The sequence below is a fragment of the Ixodes scapularis genome, unplaced genomic scaffold (genome assembly GCF_016920785.2).
Source record: "Ixodes scapularis isolate PalLabHiFi unplaced genomic scaffold, ASM1692078v2 PGA_scaffold1__304_contigs__length_218370807, whole genome shotgun sequence".
NCBI lineage: Eukaryota > Metazoa > Arthropoda > Arachnida > Ixodida > Ixodidae > Ixodes > Ixodes scapularis.
Window position 1 is genome coordinate 95,738,300 of NW_024609846.1, and position 27,498 is coordinate 95,765,797.

Genomic DNA, 27,498 nt, shown 5'->3' on the forward strand with positions numbered 1-27,498 from the left:
TTTTGTTACAGTATTTTCAGGAAGACACTCCAGGTGCAAATATACAGAATGGTATTGCTGGTCGTGTCTACCTTTCACACTACTATAACAGAAACGAGGCTATGGATTACAGGCACCTTAGTTGCACCCAAACACACAGTGTCGCGACAACCGGGCCTTTTACGTCGTGTGCTTGGCTCGTGCGCCCGGAGATTGACCCAGATAACTCTTAGGAAGGAAACCTATTAGCGTTTTATGTCGCGATATAGCCAAACCTATGCGCGATGCCCCAGACATTTGATGAGGACGGCGCCTTGCTGAGCTTGAGACGTCTACCATATATACTCCTCAGGACGGCACGGAACGACGCCATGGAGGGTGTCCGCTGTCCCTTCGCTGCAAAATGGTTGGCAGAACGAGTTACGGCGAAGATGGTCAAGGAAGGACCAGCCAGGTTATCGGCCACAAACCATCGGGTCTTTCACCGGTGCCACAGGAGGAACAGTGCGGTACAATCAGAAACGTACATCGGACGGCCTGGGGAAGCTGACATCGGCTCGCTGGCTGACTCCCCTGACTCTTTACCGAACCTCCTGGACTCGCGCAGCGGTTTTCGCGATGACCAAAACTCAGTGTAGTTCTTGTCTTGTAGTCATAATTCCGTAATCACTATCACTATCCACGGTACAGCGGGCGTCCACGGGCCTTTGCCGTTGAGCGGCGACGGGGCAAACGTAGGCAAAAGCTTCGCGTATAGGCAAAGAAATAGCGTCGTCGCCACTGCGCATGCGCTGAGTCCGTAACGCGTTTCGGGTTGGCGCATGGTGACGACGTGATTTCTTTGCGTATACGCTTAATTTTGCGTACGCTATTCTTACACTCGCTAATAGGGCGTTTTAGCGTAGCGCTGAACAGAGCGGCACTGCTAGCGTCAGCTCGCGCAGCATCTACGAGGCACGCTCTTCAGTGCGCACCAGGGACCGTGTCATGGCCGCGGTAGTCAGCGGTATGCTCTGCTAAAACTTTCTAATTAAGATGGCTACTACTACCACCCGCGGCTCAACCGGTTCAAACGGAAAACAACAACTCCCCCGAACGAAAAAGACCCCCCACAAAACAGACCTTTTCGGAGGCACATGGCCCATCCTTTGAGCTGCGACCAGGACATCTTGCGAGGATCCCTCATGGCAAGGACGGCAGCCCAAAGCCAACAAAACAGCACTCCGCCGAAACTTGGAACTGTGGTAACGCAGTGCGCACACCAAACAACGTCGGGAGACGAGCGGCCAGGCTGTCTCGTCTCTGGGCTCTCCCGGTCCTCGGCTGAGCCCTGGGCGTCGACGGCTGCAGCGGAAGAGGCGAGGGCCTCCCCTACTCCAGATGCGGCGGCCACAGGAAACGGCGAGGAGGCGGAAACTGAACGAGTGCTCCTCGGGAGGGGGGCCGTCCCCGTCTTCGTCCCGGCATCCGCGCCGCCGGCGGCCCACCAACAAAACAGACACGCGCCCGGCGTGCCGCGCAGACGGACCCCAGCTTGCGCCCCCTGTTTGGAGGTCCCCCCACCCCCTCTTTCTGACATGGGATTGGGGGAAAGGGGGGGGGGGTACCCAAAGACTCAAAGATTCCGGGCCCCTCTGCCGAGATCGAAAGATAAAGAAAAGGAAACACGATGCGGAGCTTGGGGGGCCAAACCTTCGGAATGAAAGCGGAGTCTGCTGTGTTTTAGACGCAAAAGAGAGAGGGCTTTTTTCCCAGTGACCGTTTTTTGAACCTCCAGGGGTACAAGTCTCTTGTTTACGACCTTGTGAGCGCGAGACCGCGGTGTGTATATACACGTCGCTTTATATCCGCCGCAAACAGTGAAATCTAGTACGTATTTCGACGCATTGAATTACACCTAAAGTTCTAACAAGTCGTATACTTCTTGGAGTAGCTGGTCCCGTCGATGAGACGATTGATTACTTGTTCCTTCGCCAGGATAGATAGAAGGGGGCCGATATCAAACGTGTGCCTTGCATCCCACGAGTAGAGCACGCGCAGTAAATTCAACGATGACATCTGTATGAAATGTCGACAACGAAGAAAAAAATCGCGGGAGGAGGACACACTTACAAAGGAACCCCCTACTCGCTTCGGGGGCTTCCGTGTCCAGACGGTTCGTGGTTAAGTTCTTCCAACCAGCTTCGCGCTTTTGTGGAATGGTGAGAGCCACACCAAAGGAGACACTGCGAAAATCATTTTCCAACTTGCCCGTTTGAGACCCATTGCAAGGGCACATGCTTCCAATGAGCGCGCGTTCATTCAACGGGTGCATTCTATCGAGCAAAGTACCGTGCTCACACGAGGCAGCGATGCCCTTAACTGCCTAACCGATAATAGAAAGTTTTAGTAGATCGTTCCGATACCTTCGATAGCCCCGATAACGATACTATGCATGCGCAAGGGAGGCGGTGGCGGAGCATCGGGTAATGTTATCGGAGTCATGGGAACCGATCTACTAAAACTCTCTAATTTCTCAAAATCAGGAACTTTAGTTTAGCACGTATAATTTTTGCGGCCACGATATCAGTAGTGAACAGATCGCGACGCCACTCTAAAGCCTGGGTCACACTGCCCATACATCAAACAAAAGACAGTCTGCAAACACAGGTCACCGCAACATCTGTGTTTCGAACGCCGCGTGCCAAGTTCCCTCCTTGAACTCATTGCCTTATGCATTCGAAGCACGGATCCCGCGGTGAATGGCGCGTTCGAAACTGCTTGCAGACTGTCTTTAGTATAAAGTATAGGCAGTATCACCCCGGCTTAAAGGGATACTGAACCAAAGAATTTAGTGCCCGTAATAAGTGGCGCACGTTCTTTCCACCAGCCAGCAGCCGCCGGAGTGCGCGAGCACACGCAACAAAAATGACGTCACAGACCTCCACTCGCGGTTGAGATGACAGTGAAATGCATGGGCTTCGGACTAAAGGAGAATAAAGACAGGCTTTTCATCTCTACAAGTGAAAGCTACGTGCTTGTTAGACCAATTCATCGCTTACTTTTTACACCAGGCACCACTGTGTAGATGAAAAACTTGTCTTTATTCTCCTTTGGTCCGAAGCCCATACATTTCACTGTCATCTCAACCACGAATGGAGGTCTGTGACGTCATTTTTGTTGCCTGTGCTCACGCACACCGGCGGCTGCTGGCTCGTGGAAAGAACGTGCGCCACTTATTATGGACACCAAATTCCTTGGTTCAGTATCCCTTTAAGGCACGCTTTAAACCGCATGTCTGAAGTGGTGAACAAAACAAAAAAATCTGCAAAGATGTTTATTTTTGAAAAATCATAATGCAGTACCGCGCACAATTTGCCGAATTTACCGAATGGTTCACTCGGCCTGTCACCGTTATATTGGTGTCCCTATCCATCCAGCTCAAATCCGCTACATTCTGACAACACAGATAAAGAATCAGTCAATACCATTGTGGAATTCCTGAGACTGCGGCAGCAACAACTAAGTGACACAGAGGTATATGTTTACAAATTGTATACCTTGTAGTATGACACAATCATCCCAGAACATTTGCATTCAAAGATGTCTATTGCCGCTGTGCACTTTCGAAAAAAGAAATGTGGACGATTTCTTCATACACTCTTCAGAAAATGCCTTTAAGGGCCAGGGGGATCAGTGGCCGAGTATATAGGCTAGCGCACATCAGCTCGGAGAACGTGGAGCGAAAGCTTGCGCTGCAGAACCTAGGGACCCTGGGCTCAATCCCCACCCCTGGCCGTTTCGATCCATGAATGAGCATCGTACCGGCGTGCGGTCGTGTATCACTACTGCGTGGCGCACGTTAAAGACCCCAGGCTAGCGGTTGTGCTGCACTGGCTAAAATTCTGACCTACAGCTGAGACACCAGACGCCCATTGGGGCAGACGAACTTCCGGCTGTATAAACACGACACTATCATTTCTATAAGGGCCCTTGGGTAACTCTCCGCAGGCCCGTGCATGCGTTTGACAGTGACAACCAAACCTTGCGGTCAAACACGGCTCACGGAGTGGAGACGAGTTTCGCGTCATCGATTGACTTGCGCTTGGACACGGTCAGCGTGTCAACGGATATGCGGATTGGGGTTCGTGACAAATCAGCGCGGCGACGGAAATCGACTGAAATCTGGAACACACCCGCAAAAACGAACCAAAGCACGAACCGAAAATCGAAATATTGGAATATAGTTTCGCACTATCTTGTTTTGAAACGAAACCACGCGCGAGAACTTGTTTTGAGGAAATTGCGAATACTTGTGTTCAACAAAGGAACTTTGCGACAATTACGTGCAGGTTATGGTTTAAAATATAGCGTACATAAAACGCTTTTCTTAAAATCCGACTTTTGTCAAATTTTTGGGTCGGTTTCTTGCACAATGCACTGACAACTCTAACTCAAGTGCGTGTCTGTGCAGCAGCTAGCCAGTTGATTGCGCATAATACTTAAAGGGGCGAGGCAACAAGTTTTGTACTTTGCGCAAATACCGCTTAGAACAGATCCCTGACGTTAATGACTTATGACACACGCGTTCGTTTTTCACCCCACGCAATATAAGTCGCATAAATATTAAAGAAAAGCGAGCAGCGTTCACCCCCTCAACTCGCAGTCACAATAAGCGGTCACGTGATCTGGAGCTGATTATACTGTCTCATCCGACGATGGACTAAAGGCCAACGCCACGGGCCGTCAGGTCCAATCACGTTCTACGCTACACTATGACATGCCTAGCATTGGATTGGGGTGGACGAATAATACTCCGAACCAAAAAACGCTGAATCATTTCTATAGCTTTGACACTGCAAACAGCCTTTTTTTTTTTTTGCAATGTAAAATTGTTGAGTCACTCAGTGCTATTTCGATTCGAACCACTGTCCGCCAATCCCAATCAGTGATTCGAGACGCGGCCACTGATACGTGCATCAAAGCGCAATACGCAATTTCTAAGTGGATCGTGATTGGATGTGGCGGTCCGTAGCTTTTGCCTTTAGTCCATCGTAGGGTGAGACGAAGTATATAGACGCTTTACACACGCGCCAAATTACAGCCGCCATTACTGACCTTCTCTTGTCTTACCAAGGTGCCGAGCAACTGAAACGGTAGTTGACGATCCTTTACAAAGGTCGATGCTTTAGAAAAAGACACAGTGTAATCTAATATGGCAATAACCTGGCCTGCTACGGTAAAGACTAATTGAAGAAAATGGAATAAGAGGAAACAAAAACTGAAGGTCAGTTATGGCGGCGTCCATGCACAGCTGCTGCAAAGCGTCTATATGCCGCCAATGTTGATCATAGCCACGCGCTGGGTTGGCAATGTAAAGGCCTGCGCGCTGTTAAAGACATTTTTATGGTTCGGCTATCGTCGTCATCGCAGCGATTGGGCACGGGTCACTCACTACCCGACTGTTTCTCGAGCTATCGATTATCACGAGCCCAAATCGAGTGCCCAGGCAATGCTCAGGTCCAATCTATGAGCCGCATTGAAATATCATCACTGGAGGCAGTGGCGTCACTAGGGTCAGCTAGTGCCACTAGGGTCAGCGGTACCCGAGTTATTACCCCGCGAAGCCCCCCCCCCCCCCCCCGCCCCCCTTACCCCCCGCCCCCCTTCCCCCCCGCTTCCCCCCCCCCCCCCCCCCCCCCCTTGTGACGCCGCTGACTGCGGGATACTGCGATCACCCAGTTACATCAAGTTTCGCGAAGGAGATATTGAATTCAATCGCTCAGTTTGTCCTTGAAATTACACCGCAACAAAGTAGTCTCTTGGCCAGTGGCGTTAGGTGCGAGTATCCTTGAGTCCTACTAGTGCCAGCAAGCTCATGTAAAGTAGAAAAAAAATATTCCGATTGATTATCGTTGCACCGCCCCTTCAACCGCTCATTCACACTGGAAGCGGATCCGCGTTCGCAAAGCGGTTGCGAACGCACACTTTCACGCGCACTTGATGTTATCGAGTGCGCGTGCAATTGAATTGGATCTTTATACAACCGCGTTCGCAACCGCTTTGCGAACGCGGATCCGCTTCCAGTGTGAATGAGCGGTAACCGGGGTCAGGAAACCGTTTCTTCGTCATCAGGGAAAATCGCCCTTCGTTGTTGGTGGTATTCGATGAGCAATGCAACGTTACGCTGCTAATTATGTGACAATATATTGCCCCATTATATGTTGTGACAAGATATTGTCACAACTGCAGAGCAGCATGTGTTATTTTCACTTGAGACCCGTAGTCATTAATTCACGATTGTATGTCGCGATGAAAAAACTGGACTCCTTTAGAGACCGGTTACTTTCTTACAAATGGGAGAATGTAGCATGACAACCCCAATAAGAAGTAGAAGTAAATATCCCCCCCCCCCCCCCCCCCCCGTCCCCCATAAAAAAAAAGTACTTGAATTATACAATAGCGGACATAATATGGGCCCGAAAAAAAAATACAAAATCGAAACAAAGGTAATACTTGTAACAGCAGCTAATAAAAGTAATTAAATAAGAACTCACGTCTGGTCTTCCGGACCATGCGGTGACACACGATTCCCAACACGTTGGCCGGCGAACAGAGCGCCCAGGCAGTGGCCGCCCACTCGTCCGCAACACTCCAAAACTGCCGCGCGATCGCGTCCAGCACGCCTCCACCTCCCCGGCGGTGTTCCGGACTACGCGACGACCACGGGCGAAACGCGCGCCGCATCCAAGAACAGGCGGTCTGCATGAACGCCGCGGGGCGAGGCGCGAAAACAAGCGAGGAGCTCGAGAGAGAAGCTCGGCGCGTGCGTGCGTGTGTTCGAGCGCACACGCGCGCCTGGGATCGTCGAGGCTCCTTCGGAGGCGCTGGAGACGGCCCCTCTGAGTCACCGCGCGACTCAATTTGAGCCGGTATAGTTTTCCTTCATCCAAGTGCTCCGGAACTTTCTTCGGAGGAGCTGGGGAGCAGAGTGATGCACGGCGGCGCCCAAGTCCTCCCTCTCCTCCGCGGTCTCCGCTCTTGGGAGCCGGGGTTTTCCCGGGTCGTCGCTTCGAAGTTTGGTCGATAGCGGTGTCGTGAAGGGGAACTCCGATGGGAACACCCCGCGGCCCCTTTGGAAGCCGCCGCATGGAATATGATGCAAAGCGGGGGGGAATGCTGGACGGGTAAAGAGCATAGAGTGGGGAAGTATATGTTGATAGAGAGGGGGAATCCTAGTTGACTTTGTCTGCGGGAGCGACGAAGTTTTCAGATCTAGCGCTTGTTTGGTAAACTTCAGGGTACGCGTTTGCCTAGGTGTGATTTACTAGCAAGTCGTCTGTAAAATTTATGGACGTGGTTCAGGAGAGGAATAATGATAAGTGTTTACCAGGAAAGTGGAAGAAAATTGTACAAAGCTCTCCAATTTCGAAAAGAAACATACAATGAAAACAAAAATCGCATCTCCACATGGTGAATGATGTTGATTGGGGCGAAGCTCGGGTGGTGCTTGTCTGCCTAGACGCTGAGCCGCAGCATGCCGAGCCTTTCGTTCGTTTTCATCCATGTCACGCTGTGGTCAAATGCTCAAATCCGTATATAACCACGTTCCATACCACACATTCTCATTCTGACATGGATGAAAACGAACGAAAGGCTCGGCATGCTGCGGCTTACCGTCTACGCAGACAAGCACCACCAGAGCTTCGCCCCAATCAACATCATTCACCACGTGGAAATGCGGTTGTTTTTTTTTTTTTTTTTTTTTTTTTGCCCTACACGAGCACGGGAGCACGCACTCACGTGCTCGTGAGCAGGAGCACCCGACACCGGACATCGGACGGACAAACGGACATGGCTAGCCCCTAAGGAGCTTCGCCCCTATACTTCGTCTCACCTTAGCATGGACTATTGTTTGCCGCGCGTGCTGGAAGCGCGGGCAAGTTGCTTTTGATGAAACCTTGGCGGGTGCACGAGCGCTCGTGCAGCGAGTGCGCCAGTGAAGGCAGTCAAGGCTAGCCGCTCGCGCTTGCACAACTTCCGCAGTTAGTCCACGCAAAGGTGAGACGAAGTATAAAAGAAATCACACGACAATAATATCTTGAGGTTAATAGAAATATTGATGCCGAGGGGGCTGTGAGTCGTCATGATGATTTTTACAGAAACCTCAGATTAAAGACACCTAATTTTTTTTTCTATATTGCGAACGATCACGAGTTGCCAAGTTGGCATCCATTGAAGAGATAGCAATACTATAGTCCGTTGCAACCCAAGAGGTGAGGAAGAGGGAAACGAAGGCTGGGGAGAAGGAAGCATACGGAACGTTGGAGAGAGGGGGAAACCTCCTCTTCTCTCCAGCGTTTTCGTTTGCTTCCTCTTCCCTGGCCTTCCTTTCCCTCATCCTATCCTATCTTCTTGAATTGCAAGGTACCATTTTGCTTTCCTGCCGAAGTGGGAATCCCAAAGTTGTTACCTCCCTACGCAAACACATAAGAAAAATACGCTTTCAGGCCTTCAGTTTTCAAATTGTGACTTATAATAGCTTGTAGCAGTCTTCTAACCATTCGACATAAACGGTTATAGTTTCTTTTTATTAGTTTAGATTCCTCTCAGTTTGAACAACTTCCATTGTTTCGAAAATTTCGGAAGTTAAAATTGAGTTCTACTATGACAATAACATTACCAAAATTTCAACGGGGAAGTGTGTAGTTCACATTATTCGCGGTGAGAAGCTCGCGAAAGGCGCTGCTGTTTTCCTCGCTATGGGTAGTGCACGTGTTACCCATGCGGTTATGTGCTAATTACCAAAGTGCAAAGAAGCTCGGCATTGCACGTGCTTGCACCTGCAGAGGAAGTTGAAGTATCCTCACTCTGGGTTCTGAAACCATCCCACCAGGCGGTTATCCCCAGACTCCTCGCCGCGATTAATGTTTTCTTGCCGAATGTGCACAAAAGTCAGATGCCGTCTCACCTCTTTGTATTATATCGCGCTGGCAGGTTGCCAAGCCTCGCAACTTGGGATGCGCGGGAAGCCACCCCTCTTTCCGGACTGTGTTGTGCGTCAAGTTTTTTTTTCTCGTGACCTTCAGAAATACCGACGCAGACGACATTCGCTCCGGCGAAAAAAAAAAAGGTTATATTAAATAACACAATGAGTCAATATCTCGCGTGTGCGGTAGCATTACCACGAAGACCACCATGACGGAGAAACGCAAATATGTAATTTCGTAAAAGAAGACAAAAGAAAACTATCGATATTTGTATAGCAACTGACGGTAAGAATAAGAACAACGTCGTCGGTAAAATAACAAGGCTGATTAATAAACAATTATAATAGGCCCCAGTACAATTAGTGACTGAATACACGAATATGAACAACAGAACGCCAACAGTAATACCGCGTACACAATGAAACGTTCAAATTCCGCGCCTATCTCAGGGTTTCCGAAAATCCACATGTGTACGAGAGGACCGCAAATATACTTTAATACGGCACTGATCAAATTGTCGCTCCAAACAAAGAATTAGCGACTCAAACATTAATGCGATAAAACTCGACATTTCATTGAATGGGCTCAAAAGCTGCGGTCAACAGTGAGTACGAGTGAATCCCATCTTGTATTTACAATACAGGCATACGAGGGCTCGTGACCGATCTCACCAGTCAGTTTTACTACGCCACCGCTGACGCGATGCATGGAGGGAACTTTAATCTTTCTGCACGTGCGACGACCTTGCTGGAGCTCTGCGCGTGTAGAGCACGAGACGGCACGAGCCCTCGTATGGACGGCCGTCTGCCTCCGTGGGCTAAAGAGCGGCGTCACGCGTGCGCCGAACGCAGTGAGATCGGTGTATCGAGACTTCTGCCGAGACACAACGCACGAAGGCTAGGAACACAAGCGCTTAGCCTTCGAAGTCACTTCCACAGCACGCGCAGCATAAACATTTTCCGATTTGCTTCGATTTCGAACCTGTGAACGTCGCGTTGTTATACGCTGACGTCATCAATGTTCCACTCTTCACCGCAGCGCGCGTAATCGTCGGATCTCACGGTCCATAAAGGAGCGTTTTCTCGGCTATTAGCCCCGAGAGCGAACACAAGCGTCGCTGCGGTCGCCGCGCCCGGATTGGGTGAGGTGTGCCGTGACGTCAGGGGGAGTACTCCGCTCCGCGATCTCGCATCGGCTCGCTTCCCAGCACCGGTTTCCTGGTTTGGCGTTGTGTGCCGCAAGCTCTTCGAGGAGCTGGACTTCGTTTACCCGGTGTGCAAGACGTTGAGTTAGGCCGATATTGACGTGCTTCCGTACATTTTATAAGCCTGCTTATCCCTTTTACCTTTATAATTGTGTTAAAAATCCCGAAAGCTATCGGCGGGGGCAATTCCGCCGATGAACCTCTCCGTCCGTCCACACGACACAAGGCAATCTTGCGAGGGGTCGGTGAAGCGGTGGCGCGAGTGTTTCAGACGCTGGGATTCTGTTCCTTGCACGTTTATGATTTAAGACGATATTACATCCCGCTTTCAAGGCATTTGAAGTGGCATTTATATCATGGGCCCTTGGGTGGTCGGCAAATTAGCTCGCGACCCTGACTCTGCGCTGCCACTCTGCACGCGCTGGTTCGCAGATGTTTTAAAGGCCCTGCGTCTGATGATCTTGAAAGTGCTCGCGCAGCAGGGTTGTTTTCAATAAATGTAGCTTCTTCGTGAATTAATTATATAGTTTACACACGCATGCAGGCATATTTCTTAGAAGCTGCACAATTACTGGAAATCAGTTTGTATGGTAGCAGCAAAAACGGTCGAATTGCCCCCAGTTGTCTGTATGATATGTATTGAACTGCCAAACTATGCACGGCAATAGTGCCGTAATATGTAATGTTTATACTTTTTCCTGACATTCTTTATTCCAGCCTTGGGTATTCCGAAAATACACCGTTGAGTCTGAATTGTCATTTCCAATTAAAAGGGACACTGCTGCAGGTCCCCAAAAGCTTCCTCAGCTTCCAAACTCCCTAGAGCTGGACTCTCTGACATCAGAGGCAAACAGGAGTAAAAGCAGGCATTCGAACGTCTGTCCAGTGGTAGATGCAGCACTGGCAGCAGAAAATGTGGAACCTGTGAAGGGCGACATTCTGCGTGAGAAAAGCTTCTGGTATTTTAGCTTCAGGACAATTCGATTTAAGTAAAATTTCAATTTTAGGGCTTAAGGGGCTAATAACGAGCTAGACACCTTCGCTTACGTTTGTTATACATTACTTGAGGGTTGATATAAACAAGTCCACAGATACCACCCGTGTAGTCCATTGAAATACCATCCGAATCCAGCAAAGGTCAAATGCGAGCAATGTATATAATAAATGTTCCTTGTTTTTTTTCTTTTTTTTTCTTTGCCCCTGCACTTGGGCTGTCTTACTTGTAATTCTCTCTTCATGGCCCAGACTGTATTTAACATGTTGCTCGAGCAGCATGTAGCTTTTCTGCTTCGGCGATCTTGTTTAAAAACAGAGATACAAAAAAATAATATACATAACCTGCCAATTCATTCATACCATCAGCAGCATTTATTGTGCAAAATGTAAATCTATAGTGACGCTCCTGCAATTGTGGCCGTATTTCTTTATTTTTATATGCCAGCTGTGATTATTGCGTTGCCTGCCCTGTCAACCATGCTTAAAATGTTGGTTGAAGTTTCGCCTGTAACTACAGGCCATACCTCAATAAAGGCTCATATAAAAATTTACGCTTCCTACGAAAAACACGCCAAAAAGAAAATTAAATAGAAACGAGCGCGCCGTCAGCTAGCGTCGTCACAGCCTCCACAGGGCGAGCGGGCCGAGTCGGGGAAAAATTCTCTCCTCGCCGTGACGTCACCCCGGTTCGCCGTAAGGGGGCGCCACGCGAACTTCTCGGGGCTAATAATCACTATCAGCGTAACGCATGGCGTAGAGAGCGGTCAAATTAAAATCCCAATTCAAGCTAAAACCACGAGCTATTACTTAACGCTTGGCTTCGTGATTGGTTGCCCATTTCTTTTTAAATTGTACAGTCAGACTGTCAGAGCCGTGGACAACCTTTAGTGACTACACGCATAGCCAGTAAGCAAACGGCGAAAAGTATATTTCAAGAAGCGAAGGTATGTGTGCAAGACAGCTGGTTAGGAAACGTCATAATCAAAACCGTCGAAGGAATAGGATAACGGACAAGAGGGCACAAAAATTTCGACGGCGAGTAGTCGCACGAGGAGCACATACTCTCACAAAGAGACGCCGAGGACGAGAGTGCTTGGAAGCGTTAACCAACTGCGCGTGCTCGGTCCGCTCGAGTTCTGGTTCGGGCGCGTGCGGGCGGGTCGAGAGATAAGTGCTCGGGGCCTTTGAACTTTCCTATTTGCTTTGACCGGTTAAGGCTCATGCCAAGCGAGCGAGGATCCCCCCAAACGAGGGACGGGAGACCTCCCGGTCCCCTTGGGTATGCTGGGTCCCCCTAGGGTGGCGTCGTTCCCCCGCTTGCCCTCCCAACGCACTCACCGGAAGTGGCACTCGCGCCTTAATCCGAGGCACGTGGACGGCTTCTTCAACCTTCCCCACCCTGCGCTCCTCGCGCGGAAACAAACAAACACAGAAAAGAACGGGCCGCCCGCAACACGGTCGCCTGCAAACGGGAGAGGAAAAGAGCGATTCTGGTCGGAGATAACCTTTGCGGCGCCTCATGAACTATCCGGGGGAGGGAAATGACACGGAGAAGAGGAACAAGCGATTGGTCGCTTTCTTTGTACGCCAGGGATTTGTGAAGCATTATGCAAAGACGATACAAAGAGGGAACGTATTCTTTCATAGAAGGTGGTCGTTTGAGTCAAGGTGAGGAATGACTAAACCACCCGGCAAGCCATGCAAACATTTCGAAACTGATTTTACCGTTTGTTTTCACTCGAGATAAGAAAGGGGTCGGTAACGACTCATAGAAAGTGCGATGGAAGTGAGTTTGCTGGTGCTCTTTTGGAATGCCGACTCTCCACGGTCGCCTCGTTTTTCTAGCTTCTCTGATACCCAGCTCTCTCTGGTAAGCACACCTCATTGGACCCGTGTAACATGCAGCCGCCAGCCAAGTTGCTGACCCACCACTCCCGTTTTCAATCCGTGCCTACCGCTGGCCGCTTGGAGGTGACGTTGACCTGGAAATCCAACGCTACGGCTTCGCTTTCCCCGCTCCGTTTCACCTTAAGATGGACCGCAGCGGACGTTACCAGGCGTCCCAGCCTATGTCCAATGCCGTGTGTCACATGACTACGCGTCCCGCGAGTCCCGCAGACACCACCGTGCGCGACGCTCACACGCAAAAAAAAAAAAAAAAAAAGTTCTCCTGTAAAAAATAAAAAGTCAAAGTATTTTTAACCAGATTTATCTCATTTAATTTGGAATAATTTGATCTAAATCACTGTAGCTAGATAAAAGTTGTTCTTTTTTATCACTAGATGCATTGTTCAACATGGCAGACACATATTGACCCATCCGTCAGATTATAGAAAACCGTACGGGCGACTGTACATTTAGAGTACACTTGAATTCACAACGTTATATTGATGTAAAGCATACCATACTATATATATAAAAAAAGCAGTTTGATTGTTTTTTTAGTTTTAGCACTATTTTCAACGTTTTCATTTGCTCGCAATAATATGGCATTACTTCTGCTGTTTTCGTTTATTTTTTTTTTCTGCTTACCATACAACACCACGTAACTGGTGAACAAAGGGAAAGGTATGCAGAAAGCTCAACGTTCTAATTTGCTCAGAAGAGCACCGCTTTTTGCTCGTGTTCAGCAGCTTGTACAATCTTTCTTGCTTTGTGATTATTCTAGTTAAACACCAAACAAATGCACATGCAAAGCATCAAACAGGAGCCAAAGTACACGTAAAATTAAATATTTGGGTTTTTATTTATCTATTTATCTACCCTCAGGGGCCAGAGGCGTTACAGAGGAGAGTGGGGTAGAAAGGTCACAAAAACAAAACAACATAAAGCAAAAAAAAAAAAAAAAAAAAAAAAAAAACAGTTAGGGTTCTTTATAGGAAAAGATTAGCTATGGCAGTTCTAAAACGCGTGCATTCAGGGATTTCGGCGATGGTTCCGGGAAGGTGATTCCACATTGTCGAGGTGCTGGGACTAAAAGAGTCATGACAATGTTTCGTGCGACGAGTGCCAACTTTGTGCTGGTGATCAATCCGTGCGCAAAACATAATGAGGTACTGATAGTAGCCTTTCTTTCAGAATAGGATTGTTATGATAAATCTTATGGAACTGACATAGACGAAACGATTCTCTACGCTGCGAAAGGAGAGGTAATGATAAGGCATGATTTTACTGCAGTCACACTAGATGTACGATGGTACAGTTGGAAAGTATAAAACGTGAAGGCCGGTTTTGAGCTGATTCTAGTTCTGAAATAAGAGATCTCAAACGAAGGCTGCATCTTCCAATTTAGTGCGAACTAATGTTTTTTTTAAAGTATTAGTAATCTTAATTAAATGGGCCCAAGATAAAAGTTTCTCCGGAGATAGCCTAGCATGTGATTCGCGTTATTTAGAACATGGTCGACGTGAAGTTTCCAAGACAGGTTAGAAGACACCATGCACGCCCAGATATTTATACGATGATATGGCTTTAAGAGGGTGGTTATTTAGAATTTTAGATGATAAGAGGGACATTCTGCACTCTAAAAAAATCCCGCGCGTCTACTTTTCCGCACAACACTCGGAGAGCCAATCACCACAACTTACGGAGGCAGCTCAACGAATGACGATGCCGAAACATATGTTTAGACCAAAAAACGCAGTCTGAATTGTGACATTAAGCAATACAAAACGTCATTCTTGCATTGCTTAATGTCACAACTCAGACTGCGTTTTTTGGTCTAAACATATGTTTCGGCATCGTCATTCGTTGAGCTGCCTCCGTACGTTGCGGTGATTGGCTCTCCGAGTGTTGTGCGGGAAAGTAGACGCACGGGCTGTTTTTAGAGTGTGTATCACGACAAGAAACACGCATATATTTATGCGTGTATACCACTGGAGGAGGATAAGAACTAGTATTATTAGCTGTTACAAACTGAGACAGGTTATTGAGGAAAGAGTGCAACCATGCAAGTACATTGGAGTCTGTTAGCAAGTGTCATGCACCACCACCAGATGGAGCGCGCGAGAGCTCTCTTTATTTTTTTTGTGTGCTGTGTTTTCCTCCTTCTCCTTCGAAGTTAGTCCTAATAAAACAGCGATGTGACGCTATGGAGGCTACGTCTCGTCCCTCCTTGCCGGGCGTTACGCTTATTGCCATTGCGCGCCGCGACCCTGCGTATACTTAATAACCAACAGAGTCTAAGTTAAGTTTACTCAGTTTGAGGAAAACTAGTTTGTGTGTTACTTTATCGAATGCTTTTGAAAAATCGAGGAACATGCAGCCCGTTAGAGATCCACGATCAAGGATGAATGAATATCATGTGTGAAACACAAAAGCTAAGTCTCGCATGAAAATGTTTTGCGAAATCCGCGATGTGCTGTATTAAAAAAATCGTTCAGCCTTTCCACTCTCGTGAAGAAGGAAGACCAGCGGAGCTGTACTCGATCCACTGTGTGCTTCTCTTTCGTCGTCGTCTGTTTTTCGCGCTGTTTCCTACGATGAATTCCCACCAACGCGCCCAACTATCCATTCTTCTATTATAGCTGGAAAGGTTGCCGCCATCTACGAGCGACGGCGGAAACCATACTGGTTGTGTGCTTGCACCGTCGCTTATAGATGGCGGTAACTGTCCAGGTAGGTTTGTGTCGACATACACGGACATGATCCTGGGGAACCTAGCCCTTAACAGCTCCGCTGTAAAATAATTGGACTCTAAAAAGTTTGCAAGATGCGAGTAAACGACATGTTCAATGATTTTACATGGAATGATAGTGAGTGGTACGGGTCGGAAGCTATTCTGACAAGGCTTGCCAGATTTATGCAAAGGAATCACCTTCCGGACCCTCCAACCCTCAGATACACAACCTGTATCAATAAATTGCTCAAACAGTTGAGTCAGAATTATCGAGCTATTCATCTTAGCATTAATTAAAAATTTAGAATTTATGTTATCAATTCCAAAAGATGACGATATCTTTAGATTTTCGATTATACTTGCAATACCGACAGTGTCTATAAAAATTGGGTCCATCTGTGAAAACTCGAAAGGTGAAGAGTCAGGATAGTTAATAACTTCACTGGTAGAAAACGCCAAAGCCAACACAGTGTTAAGTATACTAGCACATTCATCGCTGGGAATAGCTGAAAAGGGAAAGGTTGGGTTTAAATCTTCATTATTCAGGAGACGTTGCAGCAGTTCGCTCATTGAAAAATGAAGGTTTAAACCCAACCTTTCCCTTTTCAGCTATTCAGCTGGTTAGCTAGGTTAGTGTCGACATACACGGACATACAAGGACTGTTTTTTGCCACCCCATCTCGCTCTCGGCCTGATGCGCTGTCATCACACTTTATCTTTCTTGGGTCAGCAAACTTAATCGATCTAACCCTAAACAAAGCAAAACAAGAAATATATAACATATAGTCAAGAGCATTATATCAATCATTTGCATTCGGCCTTGGGGACTACATAAACACCGAAAGAACGTCATTTCCGATTTAATTGTTCTCTGATCTGTTGGGAAAATAAACTAGAACCAGACTGCTAGCCCATCGTCTTCTTTCCTGCTGTTAATCTAGTGAGTTTGGGGAGAGTTCTGCCCCTCGTGCGAATTTAAATTGGGAATGAAGAGTGACATTCGAATCCGTTTTCTTCTTACGTTAGCTTCATCAAAGAGTGAAGAAGGGAGAAGGAAATATAAAAAAAGAGGGTGAGGTCGGAAGCAGCAACGGGTCAAGGAAACGAAAAAGCAACGGAAAGCGGATAAACACTAAATGAGGAAACAAACTACGCTCGAAGCGCTTCCCTTTGCGCATTTATACTGACGTGACCCTAATGCGGCTTCCCAAATAAAAAAAACAAAACAAAACAAAACAAAGGAAAACAAAATATAAGATGAATGTAGCCGGGGAAAAGTTCCAGCCTTCCCAGTAATGTTCGCATTTATCGCTGGTAAGTGTTGCACAGTTAAAGCAACAATCACAAATGAAATTAATAATAAAAAAACTCTCGTTTCTATTTCATTACGTGTGTTTAATTTTCCAAATGGCTTCATATAAGAAAAAAAGTATGTAGCATAACGTCTGACGCGTGGTTATTAAAAAAGAAATAGAACTACGCCCTATAAATACTTTACTTGTTTAAAGCCCGCGAGGAGCCTCATAGCCATTTCATAGGAAATGAGACCAAAGGACACGTTACAGCTTTTACAATGCTCCATGTCAACACCTACGACGAACTATTATATTCAATGCTGATATTGTTTTAATTTTTTTTTTTTTTTTACATGGATATAGTATTTCTTGAGTCTTCACGTGGAGGAGTGCTATGATACTTGCCGTTGTCTTTTTCGGTGTTTTTTTTTTCTTATTTTTTTATGGAGTAAAATAGAAATCAAAGAAATTAGCCGGGAAGCATTTCCTGACTGGCTAGTCTGGTAAGGTTGGGGAAGTGGGGTAAAGAGATGTGAATAAAAGTTAAAAGCACACACATACAAAAAGCAACATAAACCTATTTTACATTAGAGTTTCTTGATCAGACCTGTTGTGGTCAGGAACCGCAGAAGGGACTATGACTGAAGTGTGGCGGTGGCTTCGTTTCTACACAGTCCCAGTATTTTGTCAAAGGTGAGGTCTTCTTGAGGAGATAATTTAATATCTTCTTTTAGTTGTGTGCGTTCAGTTTCGTAGTCGGGACGATCCAGCATAATGTGTATCAAATCTTGCGGAGTGTTGCAGTTAGCGAGTCTGGCGAATCAAGTGTTCCTATGAGGAACAAATACTTATTTGTGTATTCCACGTATAGGCGTATTCGATGTAGCACAGCTTGATGCCGACGGGTGAGACCTCGAGGCACATGAAACATTAGGTGCGGGTCGATAGTGCGTAGATGTGTACCTTGATCGGTGGAGTCGCCCCACAGGCGTTTGTTTATGGTCTTCCCCAAGATGTTCACTGTTGTTTTTATATGTGATATTGTATATGGGGCTTGTACTTCGTTGATGGAGTTGCGGGCATCTGCTGCTAAAGCGTCGGTGAATTCATTTCCTGGGACGCCGGAATGACTTGGTATCCACTGGAAGCACACTTAATGACTGTTGCGTATTGCGCGAAAACAGCGCAGCAGAGGTTGGTTGCACTATTTCGCCACAGGGCGTGGCGCCGTCGGTGCCGAGAGAGGCGCTCCGATTGCAAACCGAAACTTAAAAACCCGTCTTGATTTTGTGATTTTCGATGATGCTCAGCAATTTTATAAATGAAACCATGTCCTTAAACACAATATTAGAAAGTTAATTACGCAAAAATAATTAACAACTTAATTATTTGAAGCTTTTTTTCTAAATTCCTAAATTTTCCTTAATGGGCTCCTGCCCCAACACCAAAACGACACAAACCTTTTTTTGTTGCGACGTGTAGTTTTCGCAATATTGAATTTGTCCACTTTTCGTGAAACACCCTGCATATTCTGCCTCTTCGCTCGATGAGCTCCCGCCGTGGATTGTAGCGATTAACCCACCCTTCAAGTGATCATGTTTTAGAAACAGCGCAAAATGATCAACATATACCAGCCCAGCCCAGCTCTCGACGTTACGTCTCCCAAGTGCTTTACGGGAAAGCAGACGTACCGGATTTCTTGGAGTGAATATGCGTTTGAAATGAAGAACGAAACTTACCGGCGAGTAAACAGCGACAGCGAATAAACACCGACAGACACGCAACTCGTGATTACAAATTACGTCTCAAACTTCCTCGAAAACGAATTGCCCGGGGCAGCCAATGAACATAAAATGACTCTTGTTTCCTTTCTTCCAAGTTCCCAGCTCTCCCGTCTGTCATCGTGAAATGGCGGCTTTATATTCCTTCTCACGCATAGGCTAACAAGGTCCCGGATCTGGCGGTATATCGTTATTATTATTTTTTTCTCTCTTAGTCTATTTATCGTGCGAGTCCGCGAGGGGAGCCTCAATTAAAAAAGAATTACGGGGGATCTTCAAGGGCGGGTCTGCTCTAGCGGCCGCGTCGGCGCCTTATGTACAACGAGCGGTGTCTGCGAGCGCTCGTTGACACGAGAAACGGTCGTTGAATGCCTCGAGGGGGTTCGTGAGAAACATTCCCCAGTATACGCCCGCTATGGCACAGAGCGACAACACGATCTCTCGTCCTCGTTCAGAGACCGCCTACCCGTTGACGTAGCAAACGACGTCTCATTCATGGCGTTGTGACTCGTGGAACACGCGGTTTCCGATTCAAGGCAGGCGTAAGAGCTCGTACGCAGAATAGTTTGTACGAGCGCGAGCAGAAGAAAGCGCTTTCTCGGGACACGCTCGCGCACACGGGAGCCCAAGTTTTATTTCTAAATTCCGTTGGTAGATTTGGAGCGATCCAAAACTGCTCCATGCTCGCGCGTTTAGAGCAGCGAATGCTAGCCCGCGTTTGCACATGCATAACCATACCAAGAAAAAAGCGCTCCGTAACTGCTCCAAATCTACCACGTTATATGACGAAAGCTACAGACCTTTTCCAAAAGAGGGCTCCTGGCCGGTTCGATTTTCAGTGTTTGTGCTTATACGGCGCGTGATTTGTTCGCTTTACGAAGCGACGAACATGCGCCTGCTGGGCTGAGGGGATCACACTCTGGGCTGAGAACTTGTAAATATTGGAATAGTATATATTCGGCTATATAGTCGGCTATATAAACGGACTTGTATATCGTAATCGACATATTCTGCCACCAAATATTATGGTCTTGATTTATAATAGTTTGTTTTCATCTAGACTTAACTACTGTCATTTAGTCTGGGCATCCACAGCTTAAGCAAATCTGCATCAAATACATGTCTTACAAAAACGGTTCCTAAGCGTTGTTGATAATATTCCGTCTTACTTTCACACAGATGACTTGTTCGTAAAATATAATCTATTACCAATCCATAAAATGTAAGATTATCGGCTTTCCAAAGTTTTAAACAAGAGGTCAAAACTAAATCATCGTTTTTAAAAGGACTTGCTAACTTACAAATACTAGAGCCTACACCACGCGCCATGGTGAGCCTCGGCATGTTAGCACTCATAGCACTCACTCATCTACGGACAAGATACGTTGAAAAACAAACTACCAAAATTACTAAATCTATGAGATGCCCAAAATTTCGAGCTTTTAGATATTACGTTGAAAGCACTGCGTTGTTATTTCAGCACCCAGTCGACATTCCTGATGTAAAAAAAAAATGTTGTGTAATAATATTAAATCTCGAGGGTTGGTGTGCACGCAGGTGGTCTTGTTTTTTTCTTGATAATGCCTTTCAAAATATCCTACAATTGCGTGGTTTTGACGTAATTTGATTGTGTCCATTGTTGCTTCTTTTTATTCTCTTTATTTCTGCTTTTTCTGTTAATGCTGTAAACTGTATGGTATGTTGATTATTTGTTTTAGTGCTGCATAAATGCCAATGTGGGGGCCTGTGGCTATGTCAAGCTGGTCTTGTGACCTATTTTCCACAAACCTCCACTATCCTGTACGCTGTACTTGGTGCAAATAAAAAATGAACAACAAACAAAAATAACAAATATACAGGGGTGCTATCCTGGGGGTGGGGCCTTAAAGTCGTCAAACACAAAGTTCGGGCCGAAGCTGACGGAGCGCACCAATTGAATAACCACGACGATGACTCCGCGTTTTTTTCTTCTTTTTTTTTGTCACCGACGTTTAATCAGCGCGCTCTGCGAACTTTGGGCTCCAACTTTGTGTTTGACGAGTTTAGGGCTCCTGGTCATAAACGCGAACGTTCGAGTTCCAGTTATGCTTTGTTCTTTCTTTCTTGTGTCCGGAAACTCAGGAACAAGTCTGTACGCCACCGCAAATGTGGATCAAAACTGAGGGTGGAATCCACATAGGCGCCCAGATCCCGCACACAAATAAATCGACGTAATGGTTCATTATCTAGCTTATACAAAAAATTTGAGAACACCTTTTTTGCGCGATAAAGAAATGACAAGCGTTTTTTTCCTATTATACGCAAGTTTTGCATCTCTCACCATAACGAGATTGCAGATATGTCCTCTTGCAAAAGTTTGCAATCAGCATCCGATTTGATATGTCTGTAGATCTTAATGTCATCAGCGTGCTGAAGCAATTTGGGATGTGTTACAGAGCGATAAAGGTCATTAACAAAAATATTAAACAGCAAAGGTCCCAGACTTGAACCTTAGGGAACACCAGAAGGACATACCTATGATCTCGATAACACACCGCTAACACGAACTCTGTTAATGTGCTCAGTCAAATATGTTTTGAACCACAGACATAACGACAAATATGTTTGAACCACAGACCTGCCCTGGTAACCGCTCGCTCCTATTTCCCTTTCGTTTCCCTTTTGCGGCTGCATACGTCGCACAGAGTGTCTACTTCCTGGAATTTAGCCCTATACGTTTTCGTTCGTAGCACCCCCGTTCTAGCTTCGAATAACCTCCTCAAAGAGCTACCCAATGAATTATCATACAGCTGTTCCTACCTTATTTCTTGTTTTTGTGCCCTGCATTCTCTCTTCCCACAATTTCCTCTCTGTTTCCTTTACTCCCTTTTCAACTGATATGCTCTAATCTGCTCCATCTCATTGAATGTATTTCAATCTCAGCTTGCGGGTTCGGTTTGTCCACTTAGTGTTTACACTTTTCATATATAGATACTTGTACACTTTCGCTGCCCACTGTGTATCCTCCATTTCAGCTACAGTCTTTGTTCAAATTTTACTTCTTGATCGCTCCTCTACTCTCAAAAGATGCCCAACCCATATCCCCTTGTACTCCCTCATTTGGTGTATTCCCGCATTCCCAAATGACAATCCCGGCACCATGACTCCCTTCCATACACCCCTAACAACTTCATTTCTATTATAGTTCCATAGTGCCCTGTGTTTCATGATAGCCGAATCTCGTTTCCCCTTCTTTATTACAATATCTTCATGGTCTTTTAGATACCGTCTTCCTTCACTTAACCATACTCCCAGGTATTTGTACCTTTCTACGTGTTCTATCGATGTGTCCTGTATCTCCAGGGGCCCTTCTCGTCGTTGAAAACTATTATACCAGACTCGTCCCTACTAAATTTTTGTCCTAAATTGTCCCCTTTCCCGCTGCAAATCCTAATCAGTTCCTGTATTGTCTCAAGATTTTCTGATACGAGTACAATGTCGTCTGCATACATTAACCCTGGCAATACTTGATTTACTTTATGTCCTTCCTCCATGTAAGTTAGGGCAAAATCTAGGTTGCACCGTTCTAACCTTTTTTTCCATTTCACTGCGGTATATCATAAAGAGCAGGGGAGACCATAGGCAACCCTGTCTAAGACCTCGTTTTATTGCTGCTGCTCTTGTAGTACAAAGGCTCGACTTATGTTCGACTGGTATGCGCATGCGCGACAGGCTGGCCAGTTGGCTTTGGATTGGATGGTAATTGCTAAGGGGTGAATTAAGGGCGGCACTGATTGTTTTTTTTAGTTAATAGAGTACAAAAAATTAAGTTATTATCTTCTTCAGTGATTATAATTATTTTTTTTTTTAAATTGCAACTGTTCAAGAACTTAAACCAACTCTTTGCATAAAAGAAAGATTATCCCAACCTAGCCATGCTTGAATCAAGGTCTGGTCACACTGTCCACAAAGTCTAACCACAAAGTCGAACTTACACCATGATTTCCAATGTAGGGTACACCCCGATATGGTATCAGCCAGTGGCGTACCTAGGGGATTGGGCGTTTATAAGGCTCCTCCTCCTCCTCCTCCTCCTCCTCCTCCTCCTCCTCCTGGCCGAAATATAGCCGACCATATAATACACACATGAAAAAATTGGAACGAATCGGTCGATTTGTTTCCGAGCAGCCACATTGTGAAAAGAGCTATCCAATATGACAAAATGTATCACGGGTCGCGTTACGTATATACTAACGAAAGTATCGAATTGTGAAGGCTTCATGTCAATTTATTTATTAATGTGTTTATTCATCGATAGAAATTGAATCGGGATTTGTATTTGAGAATATATTGGCAAGTCCAACGAAGCACCAAGGGATTCTTCTGGAAATTTTCAAAATTGCACGTGATGTTTTTCCGAGAGACGCATAGCAAACGTTCTTACTTCAACGTCGGATGTCAATATGAGGCTTCCTTGAAGTTTAATTTTCTTACATATTACTGGAAAGTTTATACATGTCTTGTATCAACTTACCGAGGTGGAAGTTCATGTGTGATCTCATATGGTCTTATAAGTTTATTAGACGCAGTTAAGTATTTAGGAGTCATGCTTATTAATTAAGGTGTTTTCTTTTGGTTAGGAAAGTGTATCTTTCCAGAGCTTCGTCGGCATTGTGTTTTTTTAGCTTTCTACGTTTGGGTCGGCTGGGCCAGAGCGGCCGCGACGCGGGAGCGGTCCCCCCGCCGGTCGTTAAGAAGCGTCTCAGGTTTCAGGAGTCTGCTCGGACCGGGACCGAAAGAGCCCGCGCTGGAAGATGCTTGTGGCTTATAACCGAATGTGCGCGTATGCAGAGGGTTTTGCCGCTTTGTATAAAATTGTCGCTTTTTGCCCGATGCAATAACTTAGCGGTTGGCGCCAGTCAGGCTGGGAAAATTGCAGAGAACAACTCTACGAGGAATTTAGGTTTGACCGTTAGGCCGCCAGGATGACAGCTCGCCGACCATTGGAGAACAGTGTACCACGTGTGAGTGGCGGAATTTGAAGAGATTGGTCGGTTCCTGAGGGGAAAGGAGGCCCCTACGGACCTACAAAAAGAGCGCGGAGAGGATTTTGAGGGATTCGGACTTTGGATTTGATGGAGAGAAATTGGGGACGGGGGTCGAGACTTTAGACGAGGCAGGATGGTTTCCCAAGTTGGGACTTTTAACTAGAGTGTAAATAAATGCACATAGTTTTATTCAAGCAGTGAGTCGACCCGTCACTCAGCGACGTTCGTGCCACCACGCTCCAGACCATCGAAGCGGAACCTGCCTCCCACACACCACCGGGAGGAACAACTTTAATTGGGTTCGGGCCCGGCTGATCCGCTCTTCGGGTCGCAACACCACGCAACCTCTCACGTAGACGATGCTGCGTCGTCGCTGTATTTTGGGCCGTAACCCACGAAGCTTCTCGCGTGGATGTTGCTCCGTTCACTCGTTCTCTTCGGGTCGTAACCCACAAGGCCTCTCACGAAGATGTCGCCTTGTTCACATCTGGTCGAAACCCACGAGGCCTCTCAGGGGGATGTCGCCTTCTTCTCTTCGGGTCGAAACCCACCAGGACCTCTCACGTGGATGTCGTCCTGGTCACTTCGGGCCGGAGCCCACGATCGACTCCGGTGGGTGACGTCCAGCGACACCGGAGAGGCATCGCCTCAGGAGCGGCGCACTGACACAGGTGGGACTCATTTCTATTTCCTCCGGGTTTCGCATGTCAGTGGTGTCGCGGTCGATGACTAAAAGAGCTCGACGTACAATGAGTTAGAACGGTGATAAGAGCCCAGCAATGTTGGATGACGTATCAAAAGGGGGAGGGAGTGAAAGGGAGAACGCTCTCCAGCTAAAAATTGCATCTTTAAGACTCAAGCTCGAGATAGCCAAATTTTACGCTAATCAGGACGAGGAGAATTGGCGCCGCGGTGGGAAAGATAAGGGCCAGGTTGGAGCGAATGGGAAATTCGAGGTGGTCGTCAAGACGGGCGAACAACACCTAGTGGAGTGGGAAAGTATCCTGCTGCCGTGGACGACATGCCCGGAACAGGTGAACATCGAGGCCCGCTGCGAAAGCGTGAGCGATGGTGACAGCGGCGAAGGGAGTGAGGGCGATAACGCGTTTGAGTTAAAAATTGCAGCTCTAAAAGCCAGGCTCGAGATCGCCCAATTTAATCTGAAGCAGGCAGAAGAGAAGTCGCGCCGCGGTAGGAAAGACGAGGGCCGAGTCGGAGCGGGCGGCGCATCCGATGCGGTTGTCAAAACGGACAACGGACACTCCAAACCCACCGAGAAGATAGACGCGGACAGCGATGACTGCCGCGACATCGAGGTCGAGCCGACGGTCCGGACGGGCAAAGGGCACCAGAAGCCCACAGGGAAAACGGACGACGACGACGGGTTACCCGAAATCTTGAACGAGCGGCAGAAGCTTGAAAATTCGGCAGAAGACCGCGAGGAAAACGCATACGGCGATGACTGCGGCGGCCGCGAGGTGAAGCCCGTTAATAGGAGAGCTGACGCGGATGAGGCAGATGCACCCGCCGGTGATCCGGTGACGCAAGGAGGCGAGAGCGAGAGCGGGAGCGATGGTGACGGCGGCGACGAGGGGACGAACCCGGTTGGCGACATCGAGCGCCGGGATCCAGGGAACCCCGGCGCACCGGTCACCGCAGCACTGGGCAGGCAAGGGCCGTCCCAGGCTGGGAGGAAACGGCTGCGCAAGAAGCGCATCGCCAGGTCGGAGTCGGCGGTCAACAAGGACTCCGGGTCCAACCCTGCATCGGCTCCGGGCTACGACAAGGACGGTCATGCAGAGGATGTGAACGACGGCGAGAGGACGGCGAAGAGAGCCTTGATTCCTCCGATCCAGGCGTCGAGACAGAAGCTCCGACTGCGGAGAGGCGCCGACTTCGGGACCAGGGCCGTGTCGTCGCCGAAGGTCAGGCCGGTGGTGCATCGCAGGGCGACGCCCAGGGACAAGGTTGCGTCGCGCTACTCCAGAAGGGGGAGTCTGGACGCAAAGTGCTGCGGGGGCGGCAAACGCCAAATGAACGCGGAGGAGACGAGGAAGCCACACCGGTCGGTGCCCAGAGCTCGCACGCGTGAACAGCAGACTTCAGGTTTGGGCTCGGGATCGGCGGGTGTTGCGGAAGCGACTGACTGCGAGCCGCCCCAGGTAGTCCTCAGAACGTCTTTAACGGCGACGAGATGGACGACCAAACGGCCACGATTAGGGGGGTAGCTAGCCAGGCTACTAGGTTTTTATTTCACTTTTAGTCTACATTTATGTCACGGCCCCCCTGATTCATTGTTCTTTTGGCCTTCGGTTGGCCCCTCGGTATATTATAGTCTACGAAATATATATTTTTTTGTGTTCGGTTTTTATTCTCTGCGGAGAAGTTCGAGCGTCCGCACGTATTTGAAACGTGTTTCGTGGCTATAGTGTTGGTAAGCCTGTCGAGGCTAGACAAGCAAGGTTAGGACATGACGATTATATAGTTTTGAGAAGCTCCCACCACTGATTTTGCGGGACCCTGGAATGTACAGGAGTGGGTCCAACTTGTGTGTGATCGTTGGTGGCAGTTTGACTTTGAATGTGACAGCTATCATGACAATTATTTTTTATTTGTGCACCCATTGTGGTCTGTGCCCGGATGTTTTGCCTGCGGCAGCCGTTTTAGTGTTTCTGGTTTTGGAATTGTAACCATTTTCTTATTTTTATCGGTGCCGTTTGATTGTGTTCACATTTACGGATGATCAATTGGTGAACTTTTAGAGCGTGATGTTGACGTTGTTGCTTTTGGTTAACTGTGGGCCAAGTAGTTGGTTCGAATAATTGCCAGTGCGATATTCGGGGAAGGAATTTATGTTGCGCTTACATCAAGTGTCAACGCAACAGTCTTGGTGGGGAGGAGTTAAGTATTTAGGAGTCATGCTTATTAATTAAGGTGTTTTCTTTTGGTTAGGAAAGTGTATCTTTCCAGAGCTTCGTCGGCATTGTGTTTTTTTAGCTTTCTACGTTTGGGTCGGCTGGGCCAGAGCGGCCGCGACGCGGGAGCGGTCCCCCCGCCGGTCGTTAAGAAGCGTCTCAGGTTTCAGGAGTCTGCTCGGACCGGGACCGAAAGAGCCCGCGCTGGAAGATGCTTGTGGCTTATAACCGAATGTGCGCGTATGCAGAGGGTTTTGCCGCTTTGTATAAAATTGTCGCTTTTTGCCCGATGCAATAACTTAGCGGTTGGCGCCAGTCAGGCTGGGAAAATTGCAGAGAACAACTCTACGAGGAATTTAGGTTTGACCGTTAGGCCGCCAGGATGACAGCTCGCCGACCATTGGAGAACAGTGTACCACGTGTGAGTGGCGGAATTTGAAGAGATTGGTCGGTTCCTGAGGGGAAAGGAGGCCCCTACGGACCTACAAAAAGAGCGCGGAGAGGATTTTGAGGGATTCGGACTTTGGATTTGATGGAGAGAAATTGGGGACGGGGGTCGAGACTTTAGACGAGGCAGGATGGTTTCCCAAGTTGGGACTTGTAACTAGAGTGTAAATAAATGCACATAGTTCTATTCAAGCAGTGAGTCGACCCGTCACTCAGCGACGTTCGTGCCACCACGCTCCAGACCATCGAAGCGGAACCTGCCTCCCA

At 47.5% G+C, this 27,498-nt stretch overlaps 1 protein-coding gene across 2 annotated transcripts in view; it reads right to left on the bottom strand.

Moving 5' to 3' along the window:
- The window catches only part of LOC8053640 (B-cell scaffold protein with ankyrin repeats), an 83,560-nt gene that overhangs the window by 39,829 nt on the left and 16,233 nt on the right, over positions 1 to 27,498 (bottom strand). The window contains exon 1 of one of the 2 annotated variants that reach the window (XM_040500349.2): positions 1,102 to 1,489. The exons of the other annotated variant lie outside the window; for it this stretch is intronic. Within the exon in view, the coding sequence (XP_040356283.1) occupies positions 1,102 to 1,165 (64 nt within the window). The 5' untranslated portion in view covers positions 1,166 to 1,489. Of the gene's footprint in view, positions 1 to 1,101; positions 1,490 to 27,498 lie in introns of those variants that run through there. 2 annotated transcript variants of the gene reach the window in all.